At 40.6% G+C, this 20,716-nt stretch overlaps 1 protein-coding gene across 2 annotated transcripts in view; it reads right to left on the bottom strand.

Annotated features, from left to right (window-relative positions):
• The window catches only part of plxna4 (plexin A4), a 346,384-nt gene that overhangs the window by 116,654 nt on the left and 209,014 nt on the right, over positions 1-20,716 (bottom strand). For both annotated transcript variants that reach the window (XM_017494514.3, XM_047162222.2), the window contains exon 5: positions 18,015-18,115. In XM_017494514.3, the coding sequence (XP_017350003.1) occupies positions 18,015-18,115 (101 nt within the window). The remainder of the gene's footprint in view (positions 1-18,014; positions 18,116-20,716) is intronic.

Below are 20,716 nucleotides of genomic sequence, written 5' to 3'. Positions count from 1 at the left end.
CACACACACACACACACACTCATTCACACCTAGGGGCAACTTAGTGACACTGATCTGTCTACTGGCATGGATTTCGGGGTGGGAGGAATCCTGAGAACCAGGAGAAAACCGACACGAACACAAGGAGAGCTTGTGTAACTCCACGAAGATAAATAAACCCGAGCTTTATCGTTATTCTGAGCCATTAAGTATACAGTAGAACAAAATAGCGTTCTCCAAGGAACCCTGGAGCTAGAGCTGGAGCAGGAGCAAGTATCAAGGTGAGCATCCTGAACAAAATAGAACTTTGAAGCTACAAATGTAAGTAAATAATCCTGAACAATACCAGTATGGTTTGCAGATAAAGTCCAGGGTAGCGGTGAGAACGCCCTACACCTAAATTCATCCTGACACCATAAAGCTCCACTTCTACTAGAAGCGACGTGAAAAAAAAAAAACAACCCCAAAAAAATAAAACCTCAGAGCGCAATTTCAGAAACTGTCAACTCCATCTCAGACAAGTTGCCTCATCTCAGCTTCACATCCATGTCACCATCCCAGCGACGAGACGCCCCCCCCCCCCCACCCACCCCCCCATGCCTGGGGACATGGTATATATTAAACGGTTTATCTGCCTCTTCCAACACCGCATCCCCTGTAGATGTGATCAAAGACCGAACATATTAAAGCCCCCATCTGTCAGCAGGACTGCCTGCCGGCCCATGTGCGTCGCCCGGAGGTGCATATATTACTGTGTTTTCAAATGATCCGGAGTGATACGGCATGCAGACGAAGTGATTGCAACAGGATGTAATACAGATCTTAGCAACAACAACAACAACAAAAAATAGACCTGAGCTGAGCTGGTAGCTTGCTGATTTGGATCCAAACCTAAAAAGTTAAATGAGGAAGGAAAGGAAGATATCAGCACAGCAGGCTGCTATCAGTTAGCATTGCCAGCTATGGATGATGTCTGGTGAGATAATTGAGGGTAAGGTATTTGAGTTATTTGTATAATTTGAGTTGTTACTATTGAGTTCTTTATATTATGTGCATTATTTGCATTATTTGAGCTACTTAAGCAATTACTTTATGTAGTTTGAGTTATTTGGTGTATTTGACTTATTTGAGTTATTAGCATTAAGCTATTTGACTTATTTGCATGATGTGAGTTATTTGTATGATTTGAGTCATTTGAGTTATTAGCACTGAGTTATAAGAGTTAGCCTTTTTGTTTAATTAGATTGAGCTATTTGTTTTATGTTCATTATTTGCATTATTTGAGTTACTTAAATGATTACTCGACATATCTGAGTTATTTGGAATATGAATATTTGAGCTATTAGCATTGAGTTATTTGTATGATTTGAGTCATTTATTTTATTAGCATTGAGTTATTTGAGTCATTTGTATTATGTTCATTATTTGCATTATTTTAAATACTTAAATGATTACTTGACATATTTGAGTTATTTGGAATATTTGAGTTATTTGTAAGATTTGGCTTATATGATTTATTAGCATTGAGTTATTTGAATCACATGCATTACATGCATTATTTAAGTTGCTTAAGTCATTTGACTTATTTGATTCATCTGATTCATTTGGGATGAAGTCAAATCTTTTCTGCTGCTAACAGTAAATAAACACCGCCATATACGATTGGTTTGGTTATTCATTTGAAAATGATGTGCAAAACCTTTGTCAGAATAATCCATATAACCTATATATTTAGAATGTTCTTCAAGGATTAAACCACAGCTTGATTCTAATCTCAGCCAAATAGTACTACATTGTTGTTTCACATAATCTAAGGTGATTAATAAAAATATTTAAAACGTGTCATTAACTAAGAAAGAAAAATGGGTAATTGTTGATATGCTGCAGTGGAAGGAGTCTCCAGTGTCAGTGTTTCTTAATAGTTCTGCCAATCGTTTAAATTTGTTATAATGTAAGTAACAAGAAATAATTTGTCTCAGAGACGTTCCATGACATTAAATGTAACTCTAAACAGATAAAAGTTATTATGTGTTGTCCTTTGATGAATACAAAACATTTCATTACTGATAAAGTCATGTGGAATAAAAGGAATAAAACACCGATCCAGGACGTTCTGTTACAGAGAAATAATCAACGTTGTTGTGGTCAGAGTGGTAATTCTTCCTCGCACCACCCCGTCGTTGATTATTTTCCAACAACAGCACACCCCTAATTGTTTTATTGCGTAATTAAAAAGCAGAATTGAACTTAGGTGCCACAAATGTACAACCAATGAGCAGTGAGTTTTACAATCTCAACTTTAAAGTTCATCCTTTCAGCCTTGCACAATGACTCAGCTGTCTCTAAACCGCACAAAGCAGCTTGGTAATCCGAGAGAGCGTGACTTTCTAAAGTTAGCATGTTCCCCACCTGCCCTGCACGGCTGATCCGTGAGTCCTTGTAACCCTGAGACATCGATTACAGCACCGACGGGTCACAGCGCGACGAAGGTGGGGGGAATCAATGTTCGGAAAAGCTAAAATTAGAGAGCTGGAAACTCAAAGATCAGCACATGATCTGCTAACAGTGTCCCCTGTGCCAAAATAAGGTGAATTACTATTTCAAAGGCGCATTGTCAGCAGACATATCACTTCCCCCAGGTAGCATTATGAAAAGAATTGGCCTACTTTATGTATCTGAGTGGCGTTTCTCCAAGTTAAATGTGCTCGACACCAGAGATGGGATTAAATTAAACCTTCTCAGGCTCAAACAAGCCGGTGTTTTAGATCTCACCGCGAGCTCTTGCCAAACCATATACCTCCTACAGTGAACAGTTCCCTCAGTAAGGCACACTGCAATTGACCCTTACTGTTCAATACCAGCCCACATGGGGTGGCAAACTAACACTGTGTGAAATCTCTGGGACGTTCTTGTGGGAAAATCAAGCTAGGCTTTATTTGAAATTGTAATTATTTATTTATTTATTTATTTTTTTACTGTTTTTATTTTTGCAGTTGTCTCTGTTATGTAAAACAAGATGGCAGGTATTATGGGCTGGTACAATAATAATAAATAAATGTGTTGTAGTGAAGAAGTGTCAGTCATAAACTATTATGTGATTATAATAAAATAATAACATTATTCTTTATTATTTATGTAATATCTTTATAGCACCTTTAATGACTCCCACATACAAATTATGGAACCCTTTATGGTACAATATATATATATATATATATATATATATATATATATATATATATATATATATATATATATATACACACACACACTGTAAGAGTGAAAGGGAAATTATCTGCACGGTTCTACACAATAGCATTCCTTCACAAAAGGCACAAAGCAAAGAACCTTACTTTTCTAAGAGCATTTTAAAAGGGTTTGACTTCAAAACTTCTCTGCAAAGAAACAGTAGGGTTCTACACAGACTACAAAACTATTCCTCTTCAGACAGACAAAGCAAAGAACCTTTTAGGGCACAACTTAGTCGTCTTCCCCCCCGTGACCCTGACCACGGTAAAGCTCTTCCTGAAGATGGATAAATGATAAATGGAATCCATTCACAATCAATATGCAGTAAATGTGAACGTTTACCAGGCATGGCGAGCCTATATTCCAGCTGTTATCAGCTGTTCGACGACTCATCATAAAGCCCTCATTCACAAATCTGTACATTTTAATTTTCGTTGAAATAAGAATGACATCTTTTGAGTGATTGAAAAAAAGAAGAAGAATATTTTGCGATTTGACCGATGTTAAGGTGATTTGATTGTCTTTCTAGATATTGCGCAATCGTCTCGCAGTGCACTCACCACCCCATTTAGCTTCCATAGAGTTATTATTGCACCTAGTGGTCAAAAATGGGTACTACAACAAACCCATTAAGGCACAAATCACGCTGCCCCGGGCTCAGGGAAGGAGCAGAGGTTGCCAGATTGAGTTACCAGATTGAAAGACTCAATCGAATACATTTCTGCAAACAAATTCTAAGTGCATACAGTGTGTCAAAATGTGCTTCCCTTTTCCAAAGCCCCATTATTGGTGCTACGTTCAGGTCTTTTTTTGTTGTTTCTGAGATGTATTTAGGCTGGAACTTTCGCTGCTAACGAAAAAACGTCTAAAACCGTTGGAGCTGCTGGACTGTACTACATGCTGTATGACTGTATGTTGTCGATTTCCAGCTGCGTTTTATGGAGTTACTCTAAAAATTCAGTGCACACTAGCTTATAGCATAAATCAGGTATGACTGATTTATCGACTTCATTTTGTTTGATGGCTAAGGCGTTATTAACGTTCTGCTGTGTCACGAAAATCTATGGTCATGAGCTGCTAAACTGCCGAAATCCTAAATATTAAACTTTAAAACCAAGACTCGGGTTTAAACATTAAGAGTGACGGGATTTTCAATGCGAAAAAGGCACAACAACTTCTCACTTTCTTTTCACCATTCTTAACACCCCCCCCCCCCCCCCCCCGACAGTGTCAGTCTAACCCGTCAAGTTCATGCTCTATCAGTCTGCGACAGGTCACCCCTCTCTCCATCTCGCTTTCTCTCTCCGTCTCCGGGTGCCGGGTGACAGTGGTGTGACAGCAGTGGATAGGATGAGTCGTGTAGCGCTTGCTGCACTGCCACAGATCTCAGTGACAGTTACGAGAGAGGCTGCGACAGTTGCAAGAGAGGCTGCAGTTCCATCCTGACGCCCCCATCACTTTCAGAGCATGTTCCTTTCTTTTAACCCGCCCCCCCTACTAACCATTCCCACCATCGCTTTCGCTATAGCTATCTCCAGCCTACCACCTGTCTCCCAAACACCTGCTCCACCACGTGCTGTGAAAAGTGATTTAGCACTTAAATACGCCTAATCTAAACCACTTAACATTCACATTAACCAAATATACTTGCTAATTAGTCTTGAATATGCTAAGTTGTGTAATTTATTTAAAAAAAAAAAAAAAAACCTGTCAAATGTGTTTTGCATATTGAGCTACTTTTATCGACACTTTGAAAGTGCTGAGTGAGAAAGCTTGCATGTGCAAATCAATGCACTGGCAAAAGCAAAAAGCAGGCTGTACAGACTGAACGCTCTGATAAACACAGACCTACACGTTTATTAGTTGTTACGCCTCAGCGCTTTTAAACGTTCACTCCTGATTGGTCAGAAGCTCTGTAGCATTCTACAACATTAAATGTAACAATAAACGGACAAAAAAGCGCGACGTGTCCTTTTTTTAATAAATAAAAATTTTAATAGTTGGCAAATTGCTGTGGCGTGAGAGGAATAAAAACCCTTTAGGACATGCCGTTATAGGAAAACATATACGCTGGACTGCAAAAGTTTGTACCCCCCATGCCATGGTGTCGTGGTGCCTGTAAAGCATTTCTATTTCATAAAATAAGAATCTCAGGATGTTAAAACTAAGTTGTGTGTGCGTCCTGGAACGTGACAACGAGCTGAAACATAATGCAAAATCAATAGAACCGTTCACTGTTAACAGCGCAGCATGCAAAAGTTTTGGCACCCCTGGTTTTGACGTAAACACAACAAACTTTGGGAGATGTTGAAAACATCTGGAAATGTTGAAGCACTTTATATTTAATACACCTGAAATAATAATAATAATAATAACAATAAAATTATAAATTGAGGTATGTGCAAAAGTTTGGACACCTCAGATACACTGTTCCTCTGTCATGGATAGGCCGGAAGGAACTCAGCAGTTACCTACAGTTCCCAGCAGCCACTTCACTACATGCTATCATTGTCACATGACCACCTGCACCTGTATCTCATTCTTGTTAACGAGCACTACGCACTTTTGTCTTGCGTTTGTGTTTCTTTGCCGTCATTTCTGTCTTTGTGTTTATGGTTATTCTTTGCCTTGAGAGTGTTGCCACATGGTCTATATGTACTGTTTTTCCTTTTGTTGATATTTTTCATTAAATCGAATCTGCACTTGCATCCGTCTCCGCCTCTAAACCCTGACATCTTCCATGTTTGTTACTTTTGATAGTAAAAAAAAACCCCACAAAAAAACCCCAATCTAAATGTCTTTGTTTTCCATTTTATCATTAAGGGTGTGCAAACTTTTGCATATATCCATATACGCTAGTTTGAGTATATTAATTATATTAAAGTCTCACCTATTAACAAAAATCTCAGGAATAATTCAGGTGACTTAGCAGTAATGAGAAAAAAAAAACCCAACAGTGACAACCAGCTACTGAGCGACTTTAATCTTGTTAGCTATTAAAAAAAAAAAAAATCAATGTTATTATACATTTTCTTGTCCACTCAGCAGGAGATGTAGAAGACTTTTATATTAGTGTTATTAGTTTTCCTGTGCATTAGAAATCCTTGCTGTGTTTATGCTACAGTGGATATGTGTACACCTTTAATCACACTGAAACATCTGCTCGAGACTTCACGTCCCATCGAGCGGACCGAAGCTCTGCTCAGCACGCTGCCTCACACAGCAATAGCTATCTTTAGATGGGCCGAGCTCTCGCAGCGCTCACCCTCTAATCTAGCACAAGTGCAGAGCGGCAAGACTCCATAGGAAATAAAGTAATGGCACCCTGTACGCTCTTTCTAATGTATCACCGCCAACCACCGGGAGTGTGTGTTAAATAAATAAATAAATAAATACATAAATAAATAAATAAATTCCGCATATTTTGCCATTGGAAATCGTCTGCCACACACACACACACACACACACACACACACACACACACACACGCATACATACACACGCTCACGCACACACACACACACTCACACACACGCATACATACACACGCACACACACACACACACGGGCACGTATACACACACACACACACACACGCACACTCTTAAGGGCCCTCCTTCTGTTTCCTTCCCTTTTTTCTTTCTCTTTCTCCCTGTATTTCGCATTTTCAATCCATTTTGTTCTCCCGCTTTCTGCTTTTCTCACTCTTTCTTTCTCTTGTTCTCACTCTTTCTTTATCTCATCGTCCTTTCTTTCTTTCTGTCCTTCCTTCCTGCTCACTCCAAACTTTTCCTTTTAGCTTGTTTGTTTGTTTCTTTTTTCGTTTTCTTCGTTCCTTGCCTCACTTTCTCCCTCCAACTCTTTCTTTCTTTCTTTTTTCTTTCCTTCCTCCTTCATTCATTCGTTCCTTCCTACCTTCCTTTCTTCTTCTTTTCCTGTCTCAATGTCTCTTTCACTCCCAGGCTTTCTTTTCTTCTTTCACCCTCTCCCTCTCACTCCAACCCTTTCCTTTTTCTTTCTTTGTTTGTTTCTTTTTTCTTTTTCTCCTTTCCCTATCTCAATTTCCCCCGTCAACTCTTTCTTTCTTTCTTTCTCTTTCCACCCTCCCTTGATCCTTCGTTCATTAGTTCGTTCGTTCCTTCCTTCCTTCCTTCTTCTCCTGTCTCACTGTCTCGTTCACTCCCAGGCTTTGTTTCTTTCCCTGTCTCGCTGTCCCTCTCAGTCCAACCCTTTCTTTCTTTCTTTCTTTCTTTCTTTCTTTCTTTCACAGCTGTTATGCAAAATGAATGCACACCTTCTGACCAATCAGATTCGAGAATTCACCAGCGCCGCGGTACAACAAAGTGGTATCACTATTAATTTCCTTTGCTCTCTTGTTTGCTTTCTGTCTGTCTGTCTGTCTGTCTGTCTGTCTGTCTGTCTATCTGTCTGTCTTTCCGTCTGTCTTTCTGAACGACTGCTCCACACACAGTCATGTTATTTGCTGATTGTTTCATATGAAGTTGTTTGTAGTGTTAATATCCAGAGTGCTGTAATTACAGAAGACATTATAAATCCTCCACGCGGGAGCCACAGCCTCTAATCTCTCTTTCTCAGTCGCGTGTGTTTATTTATGTGTATTGTTAAAAGAGCAGGATGTTTTACAGGAGTTAGGAGACAATTACCTGCGAAAACACACAACAGGCAATTACAATTATAGCTACAGTTAACTGGTTTATTGGACTACAGCAGTGCGCGCTGGCAACTTCTACACGGCGTGTGGTCGACCTACAGGTGGAAGAAAGAATCCTGCGCCACTTTAACATCCTCCACAGAAGCAGAAATAAATACACTACAACGTTCAGGGGAAATGAACTCGTCCTGCATTAGCATTACTGACAATCCCTGTCCGGTCTCAGCCACTCCACGTCATATACACTGTCATATTTATCTGACAGCAGTGTTTCCCACGTCTTAATTATGATTTACAGCCCGTCTATCTCCATGTCATACAAATTCATTACCCCACCGGAGCGTGGATTTAACAACACCGCGCAAAATATTTATTTTCTCCAGCATTTCAGTGGCACGCTTGGGAAAACAGTTCACAGCGGGGGGGATCTTGGAGCATGGAGACCCCCAAAGGGAATGGCTGCGCTGTGAAAGGGAGACGAGATAATGCTGTCAAACTGTTATAAATATGTTTTTCGACATGTTCGGGGATTAGCCGCGGACGCGTCTTTAATGCTAAAGATATGCGGCTTGATGGCGCAATCGTTCCCAGAGCTGTGCGTTTCATCATATGGCCTTCAGTGGTCGTGGAAAATGTAGAACGAACAGTAGGGTACTGGCTACATGAGACACAACTCACACGGTGATATTTAATCATGTGTGCTGTTTATTTAGGCAGGCAGTTTATTTATTTATTTTTTTATTCTAATAATATAGAAAACCCCGAAGAATAATTTGGGCGCACACATGGGTGCGCGGACTCTAGTCGTTTATCTGAAAATAACTGTATTTGCAGAGAGAGTCCGAAAGAAAGAGAGAAGGAGAAAAGACCAAAAAAAAAAAAAAAGATAAAGCAAGGCTGCTGATTGGTCGATTCTGAAGCCCAGTGGGACATCATCAGTGGCAGCCGGAATAGAAATTTAAATTGTAAATTCAATTTTTAATTTTCAGATTAGTTAATGATTAGGCCAGGAATAAAGTGTTTGGATGGAGTGTTGTCACAGGGAAATAATCAGCAACAAGCGCTGACACTGGAGACTCCTTCCATAAATGTTTTTTTAAAAAAAAGGTGTAAAAAGTCTAAGACGGCGAAAATGTACTATTACTGACTGGTACATCTCCTTACAGAAAACCTCACAATTATACGTCTTACGTCTCTCTCTCTCTCTCTCTCTATTTCTATGTTGTACGTCCACCATCCAAGTCCATGTGTATGAGCTGTTACTATAGAAACGACAACTGCATTAATATGCATAAAGCTATCGTTCGTGTTACAGCCGGAACCCGCGCTGTTATACGACAATAATCCACACCTTCTGACCAATCAGATTCAAGCATTCGACTGTGCTGTGGTAGAAACAAAATGAATCAACTCCTTCTGACCAATTAGATTTGAGAATTCAACAGTGCTGTGGTATACAAAAAGTGTGCAGCGGTATCAGTGTTACGTTCTTTTACTGTCTTTCTTTCTTTCGTTCCGTTTTGTCTCTCTTCTTCCATTTGGCAGGCCAGGTGGAATTAAACCCACCAAATCAATTGGCCTCGTGTTCCTACTGATCCCATGTTTAATCTTTCATAAGATCAGGACTTCAGATTGGTTTACACACTCCAACGCAGGTCAATGGGAGGGCATTTTAGCCGAATAAAAGCCTTTGGTGTGTACCTCTGAAAGAGTTTGGCTGTGTGAGTGTGTGTGTGTGTGTGTGCCTGTGTGTGTGTGTGTGTGTGTGTGTGTGTGTGTGTGTGTGTGTTGCAAGTCTACAGTTTGAAGGTCAGAGCCAAATATCTAGAGACCAGGGAGAAAGTTAATGCATTGTTAATTTAGTGTCACACTATCTCCTCAAGTGGGTCTCACACACACTCACACACACTATCAACTGCAGTCTGGGTCGAAGAGTGAGGTCAGTACCCCCGCACCCCACCACACACGCACACACACACACACACACACACACAGTCACTCACTTTAGTCGTTATATGTCATATATATATATATATATATATATATATATATATATATATAAAGTATAAAGTATAATACACTCACTCTTAACGAAAGAAAACGTTTATAAGTGAAAAAAAAAACGTAAAAATTCCAATCTTTGCCATTTTGTTACAGAATCTGATATTCGAAATCCGATCCACTGTATCAGTGCCATCTCTACTAATTTGTTTATGTTCTGACAAACAGCACTAGCTACGTTCCTCAGAATACTGTACTACAATAATAACAACCGCGTGATGGGACGGGATTGGTCGAACTTTCTGTATAAGTGGTTGTAATTGTAAAAGTAATTCAGGAGGGAGCAGGAATGAGATTACTTTCAGCTCCTATAGTCTCGCAAGAGGAGCTGTGGTTTGGTGCTAGAATTTCAAGGAAATGTAAATAATTTCGAATCATCCATTTAAACATCCACTTAACTACTAGCTCATTTTAATCCATACCCATTTGCATTCCTGGTTATTTTTTTTATAGCTTAAATTCCTCTCTTTTACACCATCACGCACATTTATTTCCAATACTTCCTGTTCTTTTGGATTATTTAAACCTCCTAATATGAATGTTTATTACATTTAATACTTAATTGGTGCAATTATTTTACATCAGTTACTGTTTGCTAACGCAATTAAAATACACCAAAAAGGATAAAAGAACACACGCTAGTCTCCATAGCTAGCGTTTAGCGTTTATATTCAACCGAATCCGTCCACCTACTGTTCCAGTAAATTCTCCTACTTCGGCCTTTTCGATCAGTCGCTTTGTTGACTTTTTTTTTTTTTTTTTTTTTTTTGGATTTTCTATGGTTTTAATGGGAATCTGACCTTCTACGATATTCCACGTTATAACATGTAAATTGAAGGACAACGCTCCTTCTTGAAAGAAGCAGATCTCTTGCACAAAAAGAAGGATTCACAAAATAAATAAATCACTAAATAAATAAATAAAGGTTTACACATAAAATATTAGCAGTGTACGGTGCGTTGTCATTGCCCTTTGAGAAAGGTCGACGAGCAGAGGACTAAAGACTACAGTCACTTTTTTTCGCGCGCGGCGCATCCACACATCACTTTTCTGGAGCGAAACTAGAAACCAGAGAGAGAGAGAGAGAGCGAGAGAGGGAGCTAAAGAGACCATTTCTCTTTGTCGTTAAACGTTAAAAAGGATGCAAACAAAGCTGCAATTGATAGCTAGGAAGAGGCCTTGTGCTGGGGTTCGACTTGGCGTTAAGTTGGGCCTTTGTGCGTCCCTCGTGGGAGTGCCGATGTTATCTTCCTGTTCTGTGTGGTGTGAAGAGGACATTGACGAGTCTTTGAGGCAAACACAGCACGAGATAACCATCAGACATTATTACACACAGGCTAACCCTGATGAGCTTCTGTTTACAGGAATTCATGGCCTCTAACCTGAGAGGCATCATGAATATGAATACGCCACAACACAAAAGCTCTTCGGCTGAACGTACGGCCACGCCGGCGATGTTTGCGTTTCTGTTCATCTAATGACACTAAACTGAAATGCACAGTCGAGAAGAGATCTAGCTACAGCTTCTGTGCCATTTTCCCCTTGCTTTTAAAAAAAGCCTCTCGTTCGCTATTCATTATCCGCGTTTGTGCGCAAGTGTTATGTCTAGGAGTGGAAAAACAAACAAACACAGACCAGGTCATACTATGTACTAGACAAAACAATCTGAGGTGTTTATTTATTTATTTTTTTAAAAATCCAGTCATTAGTGCATCCTGCCTGACTAAGCCAGACGAGGTCGCGCCTCTGCCACGTCGATGAAGGAAAATACCACAGCATTTCAAAATGCCAATATTAAACCATCATGCAGCTCGGTGGATCTCATCACGTACCGTATTCTTCTCTTTAAATCAAAACACAGCGCTATCTGGTGTGATATACCAGCGAAAATCGTATGAAATGTAATAAAATGTTAAAGTAACTGTAACAAAATATTAAAATTACAATATTAAATATTAAAATATATTTTAATATTTAATTACAGTGGTCATAAAACCTACAGAAGCCCTTCAGTACAACTGACATAAACCTACATGAACGTGTATAAAGGCTTATTCCAGTCAGAGTCAGCTGAGTTACATTTTTCCCCCCAACACATCCTCGCAATGGAACTTCATAAGAACCGGCGTCGCGGCTCAGTGTACGTCTGGTATAAATATATTAATAAGTCTGTCGTTAAAGTGTCACAACATTGTCATAGGTTTTCATTAAAACTTTATAAGCCGTAAAATGAAACTCGAGTTACCTAAAGGGCAGAAAAAATCTTTATGACTCTTTATGTTATTATAGTTTAATAATCATAGTGTGAAAACCTTTACTATGTAACAGTGTGATATAGCAAGTCTTTATGGAAGGAATAAAACACTTCGGGGCGTGCTGTTAGATGAAAATAATCAACAACGACAAGAGGAGAGTCCACCAGACCACAAAATCAAGGTCCTGCCATGACCATCCCAGTCCCCTGACCTGAACCCCATAGAAAACCTGTGTGGTGAACTGAAGAGGAGAGTCCACCAGTGTGGACCTCGAAATGTGAAGGATCTGGAGAGATTCTGTACGGAGGAACGCTCTCAGATCCCTCACCATGTATTCTCCAACCTCATCAGGCGTTATAGGAGAAGACTCAGAGCTGTTATCTTGGCAAAGAGAGGCAACACAAAGTATTGACTAAAAGGGTGCCAATAATTGTCGCACACCAATATTTAACAAAGATATTGTTGTTGTTGTTTTGATAAACCTGTGTTGTGTTTGAAATTGTTTGATATCCATGAGAGCAGAGTATTTTTGTGAATTTTTTTAAACAAAAGATCAACAATAAAGACAATCTTTCACAGCCTCCTTGGCTCATATTTACCAAGGGTGCCAATATTAGTGGCGGGCGCTGTAAATGTCTATTTAGTTTAGTTTTTTATTTAGTGCTAAGACCACTATCTTTATGTAAAGATCTCTCTCCGTTTCCCCTTCCTTTCTCCTCTTCAGGCTGAATACGTCGGTCATAATTGGAAATGTTTGCCGCGTCCCGCTTTATTGTTTAGAGCATGAAGGTGCAGATTCCCTGTGCACGCTCGGGAGAGTCAGCAACACGATTGCCCTGACAGTCACATACATCTCTCTCTCTCTCTCTCTCTCGGTTTCCGTTATCATCTTTATCGATCCACTGCACCACGGGTTTCATCAAGTCATCGCATTCTTAAAAAACAACAAGGAGGAAAATATCAGGGTTGAGTTATGAGTTTAATTTTCTTCAGCGCCTGTTGGATTAGAGCAGAGAAACCACGGAGCGGGACCGAACCAAATAAATAAATAAATAAAAAACGCTCACTGAATTTATTTCATTTAATTGCGTACATCGGTTCCACGCGAATGAATTGCGGTACATTAACACAATTTGTTTTCGTACATCCAACATTGATTTGATTGTGCTTTTTCACAGCGCTGAGTAAGATCGCTCACATCAGCGCAGGATCAAACCGGGGTCACTGGGGTAGTGAGGCAGCAACGGGTGAACTATCCTACCACGTGTGCTTGAATGAGTTTCGCTTAATTCTATAGTTACTTCTTCCCAGCAGCGTTAACATCATCGGGAGATTTTATAACGTAACTGGAACGCGTTTATTCTCCGTGAAGCGATTGCACTCACGTGAACAATGAAACTATTTTTACGTCAACCATAACGTGACGTTTGTTAAAATCGGAGTTTTAGCAGACCCTCCAGGATTCTGCGATCGGAGAAATGAACGCAAAATCGAGGTAACGCTGCAATCTTCGCAGGAGCTTGCGATTTTTCAAAATTACAGCAGATTTTCGTCTTGTGACGTCATCGCGACGCGCATTCAGCCGTCGATTCGCGTGCGCCGAACATAAGAACAGCTAAAAGCTCTCAAAAGAACTCTTGTACGGACTGTTTTAGGCCACGTCGACATGTATACTGATGCTTTGGCGCATTCGAAAAATATCAGTAGGTGGGGAGAGTATGTCAAATTGTTGAAAAATAACCTCAAGAGCTACGTATCGAACGTTCGAGAAGGATTAAGGGAGAAATGCGGCCACAACGACCTCTGATTGGAAATCGTCTCATTAGTCGTATGCATCATATTCCTCCACATGAGGCTGTAGTAATTAAACAGGAAAAGGATCAATAAATTGCCAACACATCGTCAAAGTAACAATGCGATCCCAGCACATTCAGTTTCGTACGCACACAATTTCGCAGCTCGGCGACTCGAAACAGCGCCATCATGTGTACGGAGGCCAAACATGTTTTCAGTCCCACCCTTTTCAAAACATATATAGAAAGTTTTTGAAAACAGCGAAAGTGATCGAATTTTTTAGACCATCTTTTAGGCCGTTTTAGAAAAGCTTCTTTTCCAGTGACTCAAAACGATGCCATCGTGTGGACGAGAGAATGAAAAAATCTGTTTGTTTGGTTGTTGTTTTTTTTAAAAATGATCCATATGGACAGAGCCTCAGTTGTCTCTTACTGAGTCCTGGTTAAGTACGCAGAACAAGTGGAGGAGTGGGAAAGGTAAACTCCTGGGGAGATCAACAGGCCCAACTGGATCCGAGTTGGCACTGGCATCTCGGAGAACGAGAGAGCGAACGCAAGACAACAAGAGAAAGTAAGAGTGGGAGTGTTTCAATACTAAAGCTAAAAATGAACGCAGGAAAATTCTAGAAAGCGACTGAACAGGTCAAAGCCAATATGCGGTGCAAAATGCAAGGGACGGAGACAGAATGCACGCGCCAAAACCCGTGTCACAGTTACAACTGCAGGGAACAGGAGGGTGCGTGATTCGTGATTCCGCTTGCATGACTACACTCTATTTCTCCATAAAGACCTGTTATGTTCGAGGACCACTCATCTCCTTGAGGCTAACTGGCAAAAATGGGCACGCTTTAGTTCTTTTAAACTGCTTCTGTCCCCTCACCCTCCAGGAACAGACAGAAAGCTGGCTCTAAAGAGAGAAAGAAAGAGAGAGAGACAGAAAGAGAGACAGATTTGACATATGTATATATATATATATATATATATATATATATATATATATATATATATATATATATATATATATATTTATTTAGATATATATATATATATATATATCTGCCTCTCTCTGACAGCCTGCTCTGTAGCTGCCAATTAGCTCTTTTCTTTTAAGTACAGCCAGGTCATTAGAGGCACACTCTCTCAGTACATCAGCGTGGATGACATCCAGAAATCCCCTTGGCAGGAAGCGATCAATGACTTCTGTTTAGATAATCACCTCGTGTGAATTAAATAACTGAACACAGTGGCTTGAAGGAAGAGTGGCTAGTGTAAGAAGTCCGCGAAGAAATTACAAAAGATAACTAATCTTTAGCGGCTAAATATAACCAGTACCCAGCAGGTGTTGTTTTGAATCCTTACCCCTGAAAAGCAGACATGGCTAGTCAAAAATATACTTGAGTGAACACGATAAAGAAATATAAAACACTGATACAGAATCCTTCCATAAATGCCAAATAAACATCTCCTCACAGAAAACTTCAACAGATGTTCGTGCGCATGTGGTTACTATAGAAACGCTAACGTGATTTGCAGCTGCACTACTGTTAGGCCTCAGCACCCTCTGACCAATCAGAATCGAGACTTCAACAGCGTTGTAGTATAAATATTTATATGTTATTTCTTATTTTGAGTAGCATAATCCTAGTCAAGCACTAACTGTGCCAAAGACGTCCATTACTAGTGCCTTTACTAGCTCGTAGGAGGACATTGTCATTGGTCGAGCTTTCTCTGTGTTAAAAAAAAAAACTGGCTGAGGTCTCATTAACATCGGCAATTTTTAAAAAAAAATATCCTTGTGATAGATAATTGATTGGATGGTTAGCTGGGCAAAAATGCAAATATCTGCGTGACAAGGTTTGAAATTTGCAATCAATCTGAAACGTAAAGGGGTATAGAAGAGTGAAATTGCTCATTTTAAACGTATTCGTTTTTAATTACACTTTCACGATTCAAGTCATTGCAATAATAGTACTTTTCATCTCAGATAACCAAGAGGTTACGGGTTCAATTCTCGTGTGAGGTACGCTGGATTTATGTCCAATCCTGCTCTACAAAAATCCATAAATAGCCTGAGAAAAAGCTTTGTGTCTGTATTTGAACGGGATCAAAGCTGTAACTCTGCCCAGTAGAGGAGGAGCGGCTCAGGTCGGTGCGGTACAGGCAGCGGGTAGAGGAATGTTACCAAGAGGTCTGAGAGTCTCTAGAGGACTGGAACACAGACATGCTATTTAAGCTCCCAGTCTCACCTTTCTCTGCTAATGCACCAAACAACAAAAAGCGAGAGAGAGAGGGGGGGTGGGGGGGTGGGGAGAGGGAGAACAACTTTTTAAGTGTCCCTGAACTTAGCCAAGCTAAGAGCCAAAAGCCCATTCCTGTGCCCACTAATGCTTTCATCTGTCCTAAGAGAGGCAACTCGACAGCAATGACAGGATCAGCATCCTTCTCCCAGTACATGCTCACACACCCCCCCCCCTCTCTCTGTCTTTCCAGGATGTCTTTAAATGGCCAGCTAACACCAAAAATCCCAGCACTCACCCTCAAAACTGTATCTGTCCTGATAAAATACCAAAAAATGTCTATTATATTTAATCCATCCATTTTCTATAACGCTTATCCTTCAGGGTCGCAGAGAACCTGGGGCTTATCCCAGGGAGCATGGGGCGCAGAGTGGTGTGCACCCTGGACAGGGTGCCAATCCATCACAGGGCACAATCACACAGCTATTCATACACTACAGACACGCCAATCAGACTACCATGCATGTCTTTGGACTGGGGGAGGAAACCGGAGTACCTGGAGGAAACCCCCGGGGCATGGGGAGAGCATGCAAACTCCACACACACAGGGTAGCGGCGGAAATCAAAGCCCCAACCCTGGCGGTGTGAGGCGAACGTGCTAACCACTGCGCCACCGTGCGCCCCTATTATATTTAATATCCATCCTAAATATTTAATATGTAACCAGACACAGTGTGCTACTAAATTCAACATGGGTTTACTGATGGGTGACAAATTAACGGAAAATACAACATCAAGTCTGTTAGTAAGGTGTTTGGGCATCGCTGGAACTGAACTGGAGAGATGAACACCATCCTTCAAAAGACATTCCCTCAGTTGGTGTTTTGGATGGTGGTGGAGAGTGCTGTTAAACCCTGTGCTCACATTAATATATCACTTATGTCACTTGTCGTTTGGCAGAATAGCAACGCAAACTAGCTACATTTCTGACCAGGAATGGTTGAGAATTCTCCAGTCTGGTTGAATGATATCCATTAGTATTATTGTAAGTTCAGGTCCATTTGCATTCAGAACGGTTTGTTCTCTAGATCTAAGCAGCCGCGTGGATTTCTCGCGACTAAATCCGGCTGTGGTTCTTCCACTTCACTTTACAGGCTTTATCCGCTCTGTCCTGTGTCCTGCTCTCTACACTGTGACCTTCTCGGACTTTGCTGTTTCTCCTCAGTGATTGTGCTGATGCACGTGCGTGTGCGCAAAAAAAAAAAAAAAGGAAAGAAAAGAAAAGAAGAAAAAAGGGTGTGTATTGGTGTGGAGATTTGAGAAAGCTGCAGATCCCCCTGAAGACACAAACACAGACACATACACACCTCCAGGGTCTTCACAAGATGATGAGAATCCAATTCAATTTATGGTGAAGTGGGAAATGTGCCAGACCCCCCAAGGGCCCGGCACATCTAACTCATCTCTCTGTGATGAGGAAAGGGACAGCCTAGCTCTTTCTGTGTGTGTGTGTGTGTGTGTGTGTGTGTGTGTTTTATTTCTTCATACAGACTTGATCAACCCCCTAACAGCATGTGCTATAATGCATTACAACATTAGTGTCTATGTAACTATGGCTGTTTATGATCGTTTACACAGGCATGTGGTAAGCTATATGCTATAGTATATAACGTCATAAAGGCATTCACGATATATTGAAATTTTCAAATACATTTCATTTTACTTTAATGCTGCCTGAATGCATACGGTACGAACAGGAAGTACTTACATGCTGTGCAGCACACACCAGCCGCAGTGAGGATCCCCGGAGCCCAGACACTCATTGCAGGATGAGTACTGCTCACAAGCCTCTACTGGAGCACGAGTGAGCTGGAAAAGAGAAGGAAAGATGGAGAGAATCAGTCAGCGGATTGAAAAATCGTCAAATAAATTGGTCCAATGGGTTCTGTGTATATTGTGGGTTGTATTTCTAAGGAAACGCTTGAATGTTCATTGTAGAACCCAACAACAGAGTGTTTCCCCAGCAGAAAGGGTTCTAGATGAAACCCCTACAGAAAGCGCAGAACATTTACCAATCCAAAAAGTCCCTGAGGAACCCATTTCATTAAGAGTGGACTCTTAAGGGTTATGTGGCCTCTTAAGGGTTCTTCAGTTTGTCTATCTGGGGGGGAAACATTAAAAGGTTCTATGAGGAACCCAACAACAGAGCATTTCCATTTAAGAGAAGGTTCCAGATAAAAACACTTTAAGAAACCAGGAACTCTTACCAATCTAAAGAACCCTAAAAGAACCATTTTCTCTAACAGTTTACATTGTTACTTAGAACCCTACATAATTCTTTGTCATGTCTCTCTGTGGAAAATATTTTCTGTAGAACCCAACAACAAAACATTTCCCTATCAGAGAGAACATGAAGGTTTCTTCAGCTTGCCTCTCTTGGGGAACTCTTAAAAATGCTATGTAGAACCCTACAACAGAGTGTTTCCTCATCAAAGAGGGTTCCGAATAAGACCGCTCTTACTCTTAACGATCCAAATAATGCCTGAAGAACCATTTTCTCTAAAAGTGCAAATTGTTACTTTGTAGAACCCAACAACAAAGAGTGCTAGAGAGGGTTCCAAATAAAACCACTTTACTTACACATCCTGAAGAACCATTAAAGAACCCTAACAGTTTACATGGTTATTTAGAAGCCTAACAGATTCTTTATCTTGTCTCTTTGGGGAAACATTTAAACATGTCTTTGTAGAACCCCAAAACCGAACCTTTCCCTATCACACAATCCCCTGTAGGTAAGTAAATACAAAGCTCTTAACAATCCAATGAACCTTTGAGGAACCCTTTTCTCTGAAAGTGTACATTAAAGTGTTATTTAAATGGTTCTTCAGCGTATCTTTCTTTGAAATCCTTGAAAGTTCCACATGGAACCCTACAACACCATTTCACTTCTAGGGAGCGAGTTTTCAGTAGGACCTCTTTAGAAACCACAGAGCTCTTAACAATCACACACACACACACACACACACACACACACACACACACACACACACACACACACACACACACACACACAAACCTTGAACATCCCTTTTTTTCCTCCAAGAGTGTACATTGTTATTTGGCTTGTCTTTCTGGGGAAACCATTAAAGGTTCTATGTAGAACCCAGAAACCCAGAGTGTTTTCCTATCAGACAGGGTTTAGAGTTGGACCTTTTCAGGAAGCAAAGAAGTCTTAACCATCCAAAGATCTCTTGGGAAACATTGTTTCTGTAAACCCTTAAAAGGTTCTTTGGGTTGTCTTTGGAGTATCAATGACGTCAATGGAGTATTTCCCCAACTGAGAGGTTTCTAAGTAGGAAGCAAAATACTCTTAACCATCCAAAGAACCATGTACATCAAACAAACCTTTAAAAGAACCCTAAAACATATTGTGGAAGACTGTTTTGACACCTATTAAAAAAAGTTTCAATACTGTTAAATTGTTTGAAGGATATGAGGTCAAACGGGTCTTGACTGAAAATGACGAAGACGGAACACATGGCAAGGAAGTGGAGATATGTGCGTACGGGTTAAGATGACAAGCAGCAGGAAGTTCTGTTCCTGACCTGGGAAACGGCCTAAATTGTGTCAGGGTGACAATGACCAGTCTTTTCACACCAGTCACATGGGAAATGTCTCTGGTGACGATGTGAAATGATGAGAATGTGTAATGAACATTTGCACACTTCACACATCATGCCGGTTAAACTGCAGAACACGCCAGGATTCAAGTTCCTTTCCTTCAGAATCAAGGGAGAGGAGTGAGAGAAAGACTGGAATATAGATGTAATAACCCAGGAGGGACAGGACCCTGTGTCATCACTGTCTCCAGGGCGAAAGCTTAGAGCCCTCGGCTTCCGTCTGCCTTTTGATTAATAACCCGTCAGCGGCCAATGACTGTTGTCAATTACCTGTCAGCCTGAGAGCAAGAAATGTAGCAAGAGATTTCCTGTCTGCTACTTAGAACCGAAGCCGAGAGACAAACAGTTCCCCACCGTGCACGTAATCTTAAGTGGCTTTCCATAGTTTTTCATGTGTCATTTCAGGAACAGGTAAGATCCATCCGCTTCCTGTCAGCCTAGTAATCACCAGCGCTGAAATTAATGTCCTCGTGTTGAAAACACTGCCCTTGACCCACCTGCCAAATATGCATTCATAGAATTTCTGTTTCGTTATGACAAAGCACTAACCATTCATCATCATCATCTCCAATTTGCGTTCATCCACTCCTCTTGGGTGTTTGCCATGATCTATATACAACATTGTGCCAAATCGGTGGTGTATTATTCGGAAATTAGAACTGATATAACAGAATTTGGAAATATGAAACAAGCTCCGTCTGAGACATTTTGACTGATGATCGGAAATAAAGAAGGTGACTAGCATTGTGCGACTGTTGCTCTCGGGTACATATGAAAAATTCACAGCAAC

This window comes from Ictalurus punctatus, chromosome 19 (genome assembly GCF_001660625.3).
Source record: "Ictalurus punctatus breed USDA103 chromosome 19, Coco_2.0, whole genome shotgun sequence".
In the NCBI taxonomy this organism is placed as follows: Eukaryota; Metazoa; Chordata; class Actinopteri; order Siluriformes; family Ictaluridae; genus Ictalurus; species Ictalurus punctatus.
The sequence above is the reverse complement of the archived record's forward strand: the minus strand, read 5'-3'. Positions and strand labels throughout refer to the sequence as shown.